Genomic DNA, 14,233 nt, shown 5'->3' with positions numbered 1-14,233 from the left:
GGCGGAGCCAGGGCGTTGAGGGTGTCCGATTTGGCGACCTCAGAATCGGGTCTCTGCTTTTTGCAGATGATGTGGTTCTGTTAGCGTCGTCAGGCTGTGACCTTCAGCTCTCACTGGAGCGATTCGCAGCCGAGTGTGAAGCGGCTGGGATGAGAATCAGCACCTCCAAATCCGAGACTATGGTTCTCAGCCGGAAAAGGGTGGAATGCTCTCTCCGGGTCGGGAATGAGATCCTTCCCCAAGTGGAGGAGTTCAAGTATCTCGGGGTCTTGTTCACGAGTGAGGGACGAATGGAGCGGGAGATTGACGGGCGGATCGGTGCGGCGTCTGCAGTGTTGCGGGCTCTGCACCGACCCGTCGTTGTGAAGAGGGAGCTGAGCCAGAAGGCGAAGCTCTCTACTTACTGGTCAATCTACGTTACCATCCTCACCTATGGTCATGAGTTGTGGGTAGTGACTGAAAGAACAAGATCGCGAATACAAGCGGCCGAAATGGGTTTCCTCCGCAGGGTGTCTGGGCTCTCCCTTAGAGATAGGGTGAGAAGCTCAGTCATCCGGGAGGGGCTCGGAGTAGAACCGCTGCTCCTCCGCATTGAGAGGAGTCAGATGAGGTGGCTCGGGCATCTGGTTAGGATGCCCCCTGGGCGCCTCCCTGGGGAGGTGTTCCGGGCACGTCCCACTGGGAGGAGACCCCGGGGGAGACCCAGGACACGTTGGAGAGACTATGTCTCTCGGCTGGCCTGGGAACGCCTCGGGGTCCCCCCGGAAGAGCTGGAGGAAGTGGCCGGGGACAGAGACGTCTGGGTTTCTCTGCTCAAGCTGCTGCCCCCGCGACCCGACCCCCGGATAAGCGGCAGATGATGGATATGCAATATATATATATATATATATCCATCCATCCATCCATCCATCCGCTACTACATACAAAACAACAATCACTTTTAAATCAATAATGTCAAAACTTTACATTAAACATCAAGAACTGCCGTACATTAAGCGTGTAATGTATTGTAAAAACAAGGAGCAAACATTGAATGTCCCCTCAATGAAGCATGTTTTCTGTATTGTGTGCCGTCTTCAGTCTACTGTATATTTCTCAGAAGCTCTGTATCTGAAATCATTTAGTATAATCACGGTGTTTAAGCTTATACTGCATTAAGAATGGCTCCATTCACGAGAGCCACCAGAAAATAACACTCAAATTCGTCATCATCTGCCAGGCTCTTTGCATTTACAAAGATCTGAATCTCATTTGAGCATGTAGGAGCGATGGGAAGGTGTTTTGTGTCATCATGAACAAAAGTAAGTCTTGGACTGGGAAGAAATCCCAACTTTGCTGCTTCCAGTTGCAAAGGCGAGGATGCGTCCAGGATTTAAGTCTGCAGAAAAGCCCTCTCTGCTTCGGTGAGGTTTCTGGAAGTGAGACGTCCCTCAACCTCCTTCTCTGTAATGGTGGACAAGGTAGACAAAATCCAAAAAAATGTTGATCTGCAGCTGTACCAAGTGTCACAGATGCATAAATACTGTGTTTGTGGAAACCTAAAAACGTATAATGTGGGCAAATGTTACTCTTTGATTTACCCAAAATTAAGTCATCTTGCAGCATGTATTTTAATGAGCAAATGTAGTGCTTTTCAAGGAAAAACATGTTTAATTTAGTCTTTGTCAGCACATTTAGTGCACATACAGCACCTTGAAGAGAGCAGAGAAATTCTCTGAGTTTAACCGCCATTAAGTCCCCTGTTGCTTCCCAGAACAGAGTAGATGGGTAGAGGGCCGCCACAACATCTGCTGTAACATCACTGGGTTCTTCATATCCAGAAGGACCCTAACAGGGAGGGTTTCTTGCAGGAGTGGAAGAAACTGAAAACATCAACACAATCTCCATTCAAAGTTTACGGCACAAGAGATCTGGTCACCCACACAATATGGGTTTCATGGGAAGTATGAAGAAAGCACTAATAGAGAAGAGTTGTCTCATTTCAAATTAATTGAAACGATTCATCCACAAGGAAAGATGAAGCTACACCTCACTACACCTTTTGTCCGTTTCTTATAAAAGTAAGACAATTCGGGACAATACAATAGTATTTTCCTCACTGGTGAAGAGCTCCCAGCACAGATGTTAAGTTCAGTGCCGCGAAGGAGAGGTAGAACGGGAAAAACGTCGCTAGCTAATTAGTCTAGCTAACAATAATCGGCTCCAAGATATATTAGGAAGCTAAAAAGAATATATTTATCTTACCATAAATTGTGTGACTGGTGTATTCTGTATTCTGAAGTGCCGCTCGTTTACATTTAGATGAAGATGTAATATTTAGATTTAACATTTTAATTTAGATTTAACATCTAGATATAGATTTGAGTTCTATACATTGTGTTATAAGGTTCACAGTCTTATTTAATTAATTTTCATCTTAAATATGAGAAAAAAATGTGTTAACTGAAGTTTTACACTTGGCACCCCACAGGGGATGCATGAACAAAACAGCATCAGACGACACAAGCACTTCTTCGCTGCTGTGGCTGAACTAACAATAGGTTCCATTAGCTGGAAGTATTCATTTCATTTTGACAAATGGATGATGGAGTCCCGAAGAGCAGTTACCAATGAGTAGAAAACAACATCCTTCCAAAGTGCAATCGATACCCTATGAAGCAAAAGATGACACGACTCAGTCTAGTTTGGCTGCATTTTTGCTTTTTTAATAAGCAGATGAATTTTCCCCCATAAAGTCTTTTTTTTTCTTCTTTTTTTTTTTCCTTACAACGATAAACATGTTTATATCATTAAAAAAAAGAAATAGAACACAAATTGCACCTTATACATACATGACCGGAGTGTCCAGAGTGGTGTAGACAAACAGACTCGACGCTTCTTTTCTTTTAACGCTTCGTAGCACAAAAATGACCGACCGAGTGAGGCCTTTTAAAACGCTGCTATGATTAATAGTAGGTAATGAACCGTATACAGGATAATATATCCTTTTATAACAGATGCTTTTAAACCAATGTACATCCCAAAAGCATGATCATAAATAGTACATACACTGTGTATAAAAGAGGAACAGAACAACTAGAGAAAGCAGAGCATGCCTTCCAGTGACAGGTACATTCACTTTTTCTTTTTTTATACTTTTTCTTTTAATTTATTAATTTACTTTTTTTTTCCTTTTTCTTTTTTTTAAATAGAATCCCACATGGACAGATAAGACAAACAGCATCCCCATCAAATATCAATTTCAAGATATTCTTTTTAATCAGGAATCGCTTTTGTTCCAATAGCTCACTTCCTGAAACAGATTCACCTTTTAGTCTCAACAGGTTTGCGGTTTATGTAGTTCATATTATGATGTCAGCAAATGGGGAAAAGAGAAAAGAAAAAGAAAAAAAAACGATTTAAAACCGATCAGCACAGTCCTTTCTTAAGACTTTCGGCTTCAAGGAAAAGTTGATCAACACTGATCGTGTTGGTGAAATGGAAAGCGAGAAAAAGCTTGAAGGAGCAAAGAGAATACAGAGACATAACTGCCGTTAGGCCATTGAGTAGAGAGCTATGAAAGTCAACATCACACGGACTGTTCGGATATCATACGAGTAGAGACGGAGAGAGAGAAGAATATGCAGAAACATGTGGATGGTTTCAGTTAGTTGCTACTTTTTTTTTTGTCCCATTAACAGGCAGATTAAATGCTACTTTTCACAGCAAGAATCGGCAGAGAAGAGGATAGAATAGCTACTGTTACTGTGAAGACAAAGAAGGAGGAGAAGTGGAGGAGGAGAGTATGTTGTGTGGCTCAGAGGATATCATGGACGGTTTGAGTGTGTGGATGAGTGATTTGATTAAATGTGTCTTAATGGCTGCGGAGACATTTTCATTCTTACACGAAGAACATCGCATAGGAAACACAAGTGTGTGAGTGTGTCGGGGGGGCTACACATGCAGCATGGGAGGCGATACGATGGAAGGAATCATTCATTCACTCAGACAGCCACATAAACGAGGGAGGGGGGGGGCTTTCATCAGAACAAAAAATAATAATACATATATTGACAACAAAAACTTGACATCTTGGATATCAACAACACTTATAGTACAGCATTAATATATATTAAAAAAATTCAAGTCCCGATGCAGTAACACTGACGTTTCTGAATCAAACAGAGAGGATAACAAACGGCTGCAGGAAATGGCAGAAACAAAAAGCCATTTGACGCCCACACGTGGCGCTGCCAGTGCTGATCGCCAGGTCCTCCTTCTATTATTTTTTTTTTTATCGAGAGTACACCAAAAAAAAAAAAAAACTGTCTGCCTTCACCGCTAGAAAAAGATGAGTAAAACTAGCACAGAAACAAAAGTGGATTCAATTCCTGACACTTCACTATACAAAACAGGAAATAGAGACGAGTCAACAATGAGCAACCCAGGAGCAGCACTGGACTTTAGTTTTATGTACACCTATGTCCTCTGTTACATAATAATAATAATAATAATAATAAGTGACATACAGCTGTAACAGATTTCGACACACTCTCTTCTAACTCATGTCAGAACAAGTGTGATGGAGAAGCATGCAGCCTCCTGGCTGGTGTGTCCTGTGTAAACGTGAAAAGCAGACTTAGTTCGGCGTTGGTTACAGACAAAATGTCCGCCAGTTTAGTCAGTATGGCTACATTTCTTCTGGGTGGCTTTAACCACTTGCCCACATGCTAAAAAATAAAGAAGGGGCGCTGTAAGATTTGGCTTTGCAAGGGTTTTTTTTTTCTTGTTTTTTTTCTTTTTATTGTGTCTAACCTTCTATCCCTCCCTTCTCCTTCTCTCGCTCCGCTAATCGACCCCTGATGCTCCTGCAGGGGTCAAACGGCAATCAGTTTAGTCTTTTTTTTCTTCACTTTTCTCCACCTTTCCGTCCTCTGCCAGTCCCTGTCCTCCAACCATCTGCTGTTGTGTTCCTCAGTGTCATATTTCCAGTCCTTTTTCTGCTTCGACTGGGACCAGGGGACGAGGGGTGTGGGCACAGAGGAGTGCCTCCTTTCAACCCGTCACTCTCCCTCCTCCCCTTCAAACACACCCTCTTGCGCTCTAACAGGCAGCGGCTGCTGTTCCACTCCTCCATGTCGTCACACCATGAACTCGTTGCTGCCATACAGAACCAGCTGCTGTGGCCCCGAGCCAAAGTCCGATTCTCTCCGATGGCTTCCCGTGGAGTCGCGTGGTGAGCTGCGGCTCAGCCTCAGCCTGAGGCGCGTCTTCCCGGTTCTGGCGCCCTCCTCCGCCTCTGCCAACGGGGCCCCCAAACCACAGGATGTGAGCAGGGGTCCGGAGGAGGAGGAGCGGAAACGGTAGTGAGGAGATGGGGAACCAGAGGCGTTGGAGGAGAGCGAAGAGGAAGGGTGATAAGAGGAGGAGATGGTGGAGGTGGAGTCGGCCGAGTCCTGGGAGTCGGGCTGGCGGCGTAGAGTTCTTCTGCTCTTCGTGTCCGACTTTCTGGATCGGTATGCGCCACGCTCTGTTGGAAAGAGTACGTTATTAGAGAGGTATTCAAAGCACAAACATGGAATTGATCAGAAGCACATCATTGTTGTACAGCACTTCCAGTATAACACCGAATTCTATGACCCATCAGATTTCATTACCCAAACAGGAAGTTGTAAGTTGAAACACACTTTAAACTTAAGCTTTGTAAATGTAATATGATTCAAAATTAGGCAACTATAGTTTACATCTCCCCTCCTATGTGTTCATAAGGACACTTTAGTGTATAGTTAAGGCTAAATGAGCAATGCAACAAGTGGAACAAGTGGAGTAATAAAGAGAAAGCAGAGAACTCATGGTCAAATCCGGCTGTCTCAGAGAGAGTCTCTTCAATTCCTGCCCCACCTTCACAAACTACACAGCTCATATTTAAATAAAGTCAGTGATCCAAAATAGGTCTAACAGTCATAACGCTTGATTTTTTTTTTTTTTTTTTTTTTACAGGGATGGAACACACTCAGCTATTGACTGCACAAGTCTGTCAATATTTTCTTCAATATTTTACCACAATATCAAAAAAGTTTTGTGAATTTGAAAATTTAAAAAAAAAAAAATCTATCTTTGTCATTAGTAGAAACTGGAAAGCAGGAGTCTCGCTTTCTTGCAGACATATCATCATAAAATAAATGTGTTTAGAAGAGATGAAAGCCACAACGTCTTTGGTGATTTCGTTAATCAATATTTTGTGCTGCTCACTGTGTTTGCTCAGCTCACTGCCGGCTGCAAACACAGCACAAAACTGAGGAGGTTTCAGACACAAATACACGCGAGACACACAAGTACCAGAGGGGTCAGATGTGGCCCCCTCCGTCTCCATGGTGATGTTCTCAGAGCTGTCTGCTGTGCCGATGGATGCTTCGGATTCGGGAGTTTCATCGTCGGATGCACGTGGCTCCAGGATCAACATCTCAAACGTCAGCTCCTCCCTGCAGACACGCAGACATGAAATGTCAGCTTTTATCTGAAGCGGCTTCTTCACGCTTCGGAACATTCGCCCGAGCGTGTCCCACAGCGACTGACATCACACGCAGAAGCAATCACAACAGTAAACGTACTTCTCCTTCTGCAGGCTCTCGATCTGCTCTGTGAGGATTCGCTCCTCCTGCTGCATCACTAGCTGCTGCTGCTCGTTTAGCCCGCCCTCCACTGCATCCTCTCCACTTCCTCCACTTCCTCCTCCTCCTCCTCCTGCAGCTTCTCCATCGATCACAGAGGGCGCTTTGGGGCTCAGAGGAGGCGATGCCGTTTGAGTGCTGCTTTGCCGGACACGGCCTTTGCTCTGCAAGTTCACACACGCAAAGAAAATCAGAGCGAAGAAAAGTGTTTGTGGAGAATGACCAAGCAGTTCATTGTTTATCGAGACAGCGATGAAGCACGGACAGCTGGGTGGCTGTATACAACAGTTGGATGTTTTGACCACATACTGACTACACGGATATGCTGACCACAGTTCACAACATCACTGATTTTAAAAAAAAAAACAAAAAAAAACAAAAACATGAGGTTTGCCGATTGTATCTACGCACACACAAAAACACAGAGGTAGGCATTACCTTAAATTTAGCTGTGTTAGGCTGCATGTTAACACGTTGTGAGGCAGAAAGCAGAAAGCAGAGCGATCAGTGGAGCTACACAGATAGACTGCTGCACTCTGAGCGCACACGATTAGCTTGATTTGACTTCTACAGAGTTTAGCAGAAAAAGGACCATCATAAAAATACTTCTGGCAACCGAATTTCCATGAAGAATAGAGCGATATTTTCTGAAAGCTTTAAGTGCGAGTACCGTCAATTCAACAACTTTCCCAGTGGCTTTTTAAATATGAAGAGTTAAGTCTAAATTGTTTTCTGGCTTATCAATTCAAAATAAATGAACCTCATCTGTTAGCACGACACTGGCCTTACAGGTGGGATTACTGCTAGCAAGTCAACTTTACTCAGTTTTAAAGAGCCCTTCAAATGACAGTTGCTAAGTCTTGAACCTTGCTAATATGAGCAAAAAACATATGAGCCGACCTGGTTGCACAGCACAAAACGAGGCAGTTTCACGAAAAAGGCAAAAAAAAAAGGATACCATAACTAGGATGTCCCTTGCTGATTCCCATTTATTTATTTGCGGAGAAATAGTTTATACGATTTTGTATTGTATATGTTAAATGTCCAACTGCGATGTGTCGATGATGTCGTTCACCTGCAACATCGTGCCAAGTGACAAGGTTCACACTATTGATTTGGCTGCTTGAAGAAAGACGTCAGTACAATAACTCAGTTAAGAAATCATCTAAGACTAATCCGATACAGCAGTTTCACTGTCCTTTCACTTTTCTAAACAGATCTCACAAATCAGATCTCACAAATATATATATATATATATATATATATATAAATATATATATATATATATATATAAATATATATATATATATATATATAAATATATATATATATATATATATAAATATATATATATATATATATATATATATAAATATATATATATATATATATATAAATATATATATATATATATATATATATATATATATATAAATATATATATATATATATATATATAAATATATATATATATATATATATAAATATATATATATATATATATATATATATATATATATATATATATATATAAATATATATATATATTATGGCATGCCGTTCAGGAAATTAATCTTTGAATATATGGAATGAAACTCTGAATATATTGAATGAACCTTGAATATATTGAATGAACCTTGAATATATTGAATGAAACTCTGAATATATTGAATGAAACTCTGAATATATTGAATGAACCTTGAATATATGGAATGAACCTTGAATATATGGAATGAAACTCTGAATATATTGAATGAAACTTGACTGACGTCAGACTTTACGGAAGTGCCAGCGGCCATCTTGTCTAAAGTGTGGATACTGCAGCGAAAAGCGAATGACAATGAGTCAGTCCGCTCGGAATTTCGTAGGAGGAATATTAAAGTATGAGGACATCATTAACACACTGGCGAATGCATGTACGGGCCAAAATCCTCCCGATAACCCTGCGCGTTCTTCTAACGAAGAAGTCGTGGCAGACTTACGACAACAGGCCAGGCAGCTGTTTATCAGACCAACCTCAGTATGCCTTCAACCTCTCAAGAGTGCCCCAAAACAGTCCCTGTGTGCAATCTCCACCCGTAAACAAGAAAGGACCCAACACACAAGATGTTGGAATAGATAGGCTTTATTTAAAACAACACGAGGGCCCTGATGTAATATAGACAATAACTCACTGCAGCCATAATGAGCCCTGGTAACACGGCTTCTCCTTAAAAAAAACAAAAGCAGAACTACTAACAGAACAATCTGTTGTGTGTATAGGTCTATATGTAGGTCTGTATAGTTAGCTTGATAAAGTTTTCAGTTGATTTAATAAAGGTGAAACACAGTGAATGGCCGTGCGTAATGACACTGCGCTCTGACGCGGCACTTCTCCGGCACTGGAAAAGCTGCTGCGGCTACAGGGATTTCGTGAACTGAAAGAGAAGCTCTTAATATATTGTTTAGATATAATAAGAATCACCCACATTCATAGACCAATGTAGGCTGAATATTTAGTTTAGTATTGAACGTATTTGATGATCCGCGACACAGCTTTGTTCACGTTACTCACAGCAGATTGCGGACAGACAAATGCATCGTTCCCAAAGTAGACATTGTGTCACGGATCATCATATACGTTCATTACTTAACTAAATATTCAGCCTGCATTGCCGTTTTGGGGCACTCCTGAGAGGTTGAAGGCATGCTGAGGTTGGCCTGATAAACAGCTGCCTGGCCTGTTGCCGTAAGTCTGCCACGACTTCTTCGTTAGAAGAACGCGCAGGGTTATCGGGAGGATTTTGGCCCGTACATGCATTCGCCAGTGTGTTAATGATGTCCTCATACTTTAATATTCCTCCTACGAAATTCCGAGCGGACTGACTCATTGTCATTCGCTTTTCGCCACAGTATCCACACCTTAGACAAGATGGCCGCAGGCACTTCCGTGAAGTCTGACGTCAGTCAAGTTTCATTCAATATATTCAGAGTTTCATTCAATATATTCAGAGTTTCATTCCATATATTCAAGGTTCATTCCATATATTCAGAGTTTCATTCAATATATTCAGAGTTTCATTCCATATATTCAAGGTTCATTCCATATATTCAGAGTTTCATTCAATATATTCAGAGTTTCATTCAATATATTCAGGGTTTCATTCCATATATTCAAGGTTCATTCCATATATTCAGAGTTTCATTCAATATATTCAGAGTTTCATTCAATATATTCAAGGTTCATTCAATATATTCAGAGTTGCATTCAATATATTCAAGGTTCATTCAATATATTCAGAGTTTCATTCAATATATTCAAGGTTCATTCAATATATTCAGAGTTTCATTCAATATATTCAAGGTTCATTCAATATATTCAGAGTTTCATTCCATATATTCAAGGTTTATTCAATATATTCAGAGTTTCATTCAATATATTCAAAGTTTCATTCCATATATTCAAAGATTAATTTCCTGAACGGCATGCCATAATATATATATATTTATATATATATATTTATATATATATATTTATATATATATATAAATATATTCTAATATTCATGCTGAGACTGGGCAAGCTGAGCATTTTCACTGTGGAACTGCAGAGTACCAAAGACACATCCAGAAACACAGATTCAGACTGTAAATAAAAAGGATAAAAATCTCTGGATCAGGAATCCTTCTATTCTAAAAGGATACATTTTTCTCATCTAAAAAAAAAAAACAAATCTTTTTTTCTTTACATTTTTGTCTAACATTATGGTGTCAAAACCTACATATACTCTTTCTGCTGGTGGTCCATTTGAAAATGATTGAGTTGATATTAGACTTCAAGACTACACTTATTTTCCCCCCAATCAGGTTGCAAATATCACTCTCCAGTTAAACATACATTTTAAGGCACACACTAGAGCTGGTTTCTGATGTAGTGAAGAGAGTCAACTGTTTCTGTAGAGTCAGGTGAGCAGCTGCAACCAGGTGAGTGTTGGAAAAAGAGGAGGGGCTCATTTGCATACAGATAGCTAAAGATATGCGTATGCTAAATGATGTTAAGCAGTAGATTTACATTCAAGCCATTTGAAGTCAACTCTTCAAATCAATGGGGACTTTTTTTTCCCCATGGAGGAAAAAGTGTGAATATGTCATTTTGAGAGCACGAAATTAAGTGTTTTGGCAATTCAATCAATGCCAAGAGTGAGCGTTTTAGACCGTTTTTATCTACAGCTTCTGTAACTTTTTGGGATCGAATCTACACTTTGTAGATTTTGTGCCAAACACGAGAAAGGCATGTTTTCATTTAATAAATTCTTCAAATGAAATCTAAGCAAATATTGGAAACAGTCGAGTCTGAGACGTCAGAGTTGAAGAAAAGTTACGTGTGAGTATTAGACATTTCTAAACCCGCCACACAAACACACTTTGCTGAATCTAAGATATCTATGAGGACACAAGACCACTGACCAACATAAGCCGCTTTTCTTTGGTTGCAACATTCATTTTTGAACTGAAGCGAAGAACCATGTTGGTGACTGTCAACCAACCAACTGGTAACAAAACATCAGTGTAAGCAAAGGATCAGACACCCAACAGATAGTTAGTTTGCAGACAGACGCGGTGAGTGCTGTGACCGGACGTTACAGACAGCATGGGTGCACAGATCGAATAGACTGATAGACAGGACAGGACAGGACTGGTGGGTGTGGGAGGGGCATACATACCGGGGTGGCAGTGCGGGTAATGCTCATAAACCTAACAGCAATTAGTACAGGTTTCTGAAAGAAGGGGCAGGGGGAGGAAGGAAGGAAGGACAGATCAAGGTTAGGGAGTGAGGAAGGTAATCGTGTAAGAATGGATCTGGTGATTTGCTTGTCAGAAGACGTGTATACTTTCAGGTTAAACTGAGCTTAACTCAGTAGGAAAACAAAAGAATTCAAGACATCAAAGAAATGCTGCGCGTTTGATTATAACAGCATCTTAATAAGTTTCATCCAGTCTAGATATCTCCTGACCGGCAAATCATTAAAATGATCCTTTCTTGGAAAGTTCTGACACATTCGCAGGAGGAATTTGAGAGGCTTTGAAGTCACGGCATCGTCTTTCTGATTAGGTTTGCCAGAAAGATATATCCCCCAGCATGCTGCTCTTGAGGGAGCATAGTTATTAAATTCCCCGTTGAAATGTAGTATTAGGAATTAGACTGTATAAAGTTACAACCACTATAAGTGTAAGGCACTAGCTGCTTCTAGGATGGCGTAAAGTCAAACCATCATTTTCAATGACGATCAACAGTTTATTTATTTGAGATTTGCATTCATTTTAAGTTATCTAAAGTCAAGGCTTAAGATTTCACTCTCAACAATCAATATAAATGAGCATTTACACTGCACCACCTAAGGTCTTTAGTATGTTAGAAGATAATTGGAACACGCCTTAGAAAGATATTTAGACAACAGCTCTAAGAAATGTACAGCAGGAGTGTTATCTGTTTTTAAAGTACACATTTAACAGCTTTTTGCTTGTGTGAGAAGAACATCTGTGGAATGAAATATGTCAAGAAACACAGAGGGATGGACTCCTGCCATGGCTGTGTGGAAGCCATGCCAGCTGCTCATGGAGCTGAAAGTTTCTTCAATTTAAATTATGAGTGGGAAGAACAAGAAATGACAAAACAGCCACCTCATTGATGGGAAATGTGCATGAATCATATTAAAATTTTCAGCTTATTGAGTTTGAAACTTTTGTCTTGTCTTACTATGGACTTCTTGATGTGGGTCAGTCTGCTCTTGGCTTTGCTCTCCGCAAACTCCAGACTGTTGATATCCTTTAGACGAGCTTTGTACTTGCTCATCTGCTCGTTGATGATCAGCTCGACACACCTACAGGCCAAAGACAGGTCAGAAGTTAGGCTAGAGAAGATCATAACAGATGGAGCCCAGCAGAATTGTTACAAGTTTTAATCTCGTGATTAAAGGCTTGCCGCACCATTAAAACATTAGCAAGTTTGTAACCTTGTCATTATAGCTGTCTACCATGTGCAAGAAATAAATAATTACAGTGTGGCGTACGCTCTTCCATTAGTGCCCTGCAAACGCATATCAACATCTTATAGTGTTTTGTGGCCAATTAGGAACAGTCTCTTAAATCTGAGCTGGGAGCTGCTCTTAGTTGTGTTAGCACTGTTGTTGGTCTTTTAGCTTTGCTCTGCTATGAAAAAGACAGAAGTCAAAGTGGACAAAGATCTGCTTTGTAACAGGGTGAAAGTAAAATGAATGAAGACTGACCCATGTAGCTGATGTTTCTGCTTTTCACCTGTACTTCTTTGCTATTAATGGTTTAATTGTTTGTTTATTCAATATTACATATCTACAAGTAGTAAAATATCATGAATCATTATTTTATATAAAAAAAAGAAGGGATAACAAAACTAATTAAATTTTCCAACTTAGACATTCCTAACACATTCATGCAATTTAACACAAGTTTGTGTATTTGTGGAACTACAGAGGGTCGTTTGGGCTCAGTGTTGGACATACGCAGTGGTTTTGCTGATGTCTTGGACGCTCTGCAGCGGGTCGATGGTGTCGGGGCAGCGGAGGATGCAGGGAGCAAACACGATAGCGAGGGCGTTGGCAGACATCCTGTTCGTCTCCTCCTGTAGGGCAATCCTGTAACATACCACAAGAAAATCTGTTTAATCTCTAAATGACATAAGATCGAGAGATTTAGACTTAAAAAGGCTGGTGATACAAACATGTTGCTCAACGGCAAACGCATCATTCAGATCTTATTTCACAATCTCATTGTCCGGCTGTCTTGATTAAGGCTGATACAAATCACAACACTCACCTGACCAGATGGAAGATGAGGCGCTCCAGCGTGCTGAGGTGTGTCCTGCTGAGCTGGTCGATCACTGAATACACCCCTCGGATCACCTCCCGCTTGTCTGGTTGACCTGAAAATAGAAAACAAACATGCACATACGCGCACACACATCATCAGACTGGAGAGTTCAGGCCAGTGCATCTTCAGGAGCCTCTGGACAGAAAAGCAGCAAGAAGGACGCACAGAGGGGCCTCATTAGGAGCTTACCCATGGCTCTGAGGAACTCCTCGTACAGCTCAAAAGTCATGAGAGGGCTGGGCAGGTCCCGGAGCCACTGTTTGAGCACACTGGCGATGACATGGATGTTGTAGTCATCCAGGTTCACACTGCTCACATCTAGGACAGGAGGATTAATGCAGACATTTTAGTTCTCTATCGCTGCTTTCGTTTTGTTACTGCTGGTCCACACTAACATAACAACAGCTGGACGGACAGCTGTGAAATTTTGTACCAACTCAGTATGAGTCTAAATCTTCTCGTACAGCCGGTCCTCAAAACAAATGTTGCTCATGCTTGTAGAGCTGGAGGTATATCCAGTACACACCTTTTGCTTGGCTTATGTGCAGTTGCCATGCTTTCAATCCTGACTGTTTATCCTGACTTGCTATCATTGCTGTAGGCCGTTTTTTTACATGATCTTTCCTCTATATATGCTTTCTCATATTGTATAATTAGAACACATTAAACAAAGAAATAATCAGTTTTTTTTTTTTTAA

General features: G+C 40.8%; 1 protein-coding gene across 13 annotated transcripts in view; it reads right to left on the bottom strand.

Moving 5' to 3' along the window:
• Nucleotides 1-2,680: 2,680 nt before the first annotated feature.
• Nucleotides 2,681-14,233, bottom strand: part of LOC140307432 (unconventional myosin-IXAa-like) — a 125,379-nt gene continuing 113,826 nt past the window's right edge. For 9 of the 13 annotated variants that reach the window (XM_072386314.1, XM_072386317.1, XM_072386316.1 and 6 more), the window contains 8 exons: nt 13,725-13,853; nt 13,482-13,587; nt 13,169-13,300; nt 12,388-12,511; nt 11,354-11,407; nt 6,591-6,814; nt 6,319-6,461; nt 2,681-5,509 (listed from right to left, as the gene is read on the bottom strand). In XM_072386314.1, coding sequence (XP_072242415.1) covers nt 5,121-5,509; nt 6,319-6,461; nt 6,591-6,814; nt 11,354-11,407; nt 12,388-12,511; nt 13,169-13,300; nt 13,482-13,587; nt 13,725-13,853 — 1,301 coding nt within the window. In that variant the 3' untranslated portion in view covers nt 2,681-5,120. Of the gene's footprint in view, nt 5,510-6,318; nt 6,462-6,590; nt 6,815-7,088; nt 7,110-11,353; nt 11,408-12,387; nt 12,512-13,168; nt 13,301-13,481; nt 13,588-13,724; nt 13,854-14,233 lie in introns of all 13 variants that reach the window. The other 4 variants (XM_072386320.1, XM_072386323.1, XM_072386325.1 and 1 more) reach the window with 2 other exon arrangements.

Source organism: Leuresthes tenuis, unplaced genomic scaffold, assembly GCF_036924035.1.
Source record: "Leuresthes tenuis unplaced genomic scaffold, fLeuTen1.0.hap1 SCAF_5, whole genome shotgun sequence".
In the NCBI taxonomy this organism is placed as follows: Eukaryota; Metazoa; Chordata; class Actinopteri; order Atheriniformes; family Atherinopsidae; genus Leuresthes; species Leuresthes tenuis.
Note: the sequence above shows the minus strand (reverse complement) of the source record. Positions and strands in the feature narration are given on the sequence as shown.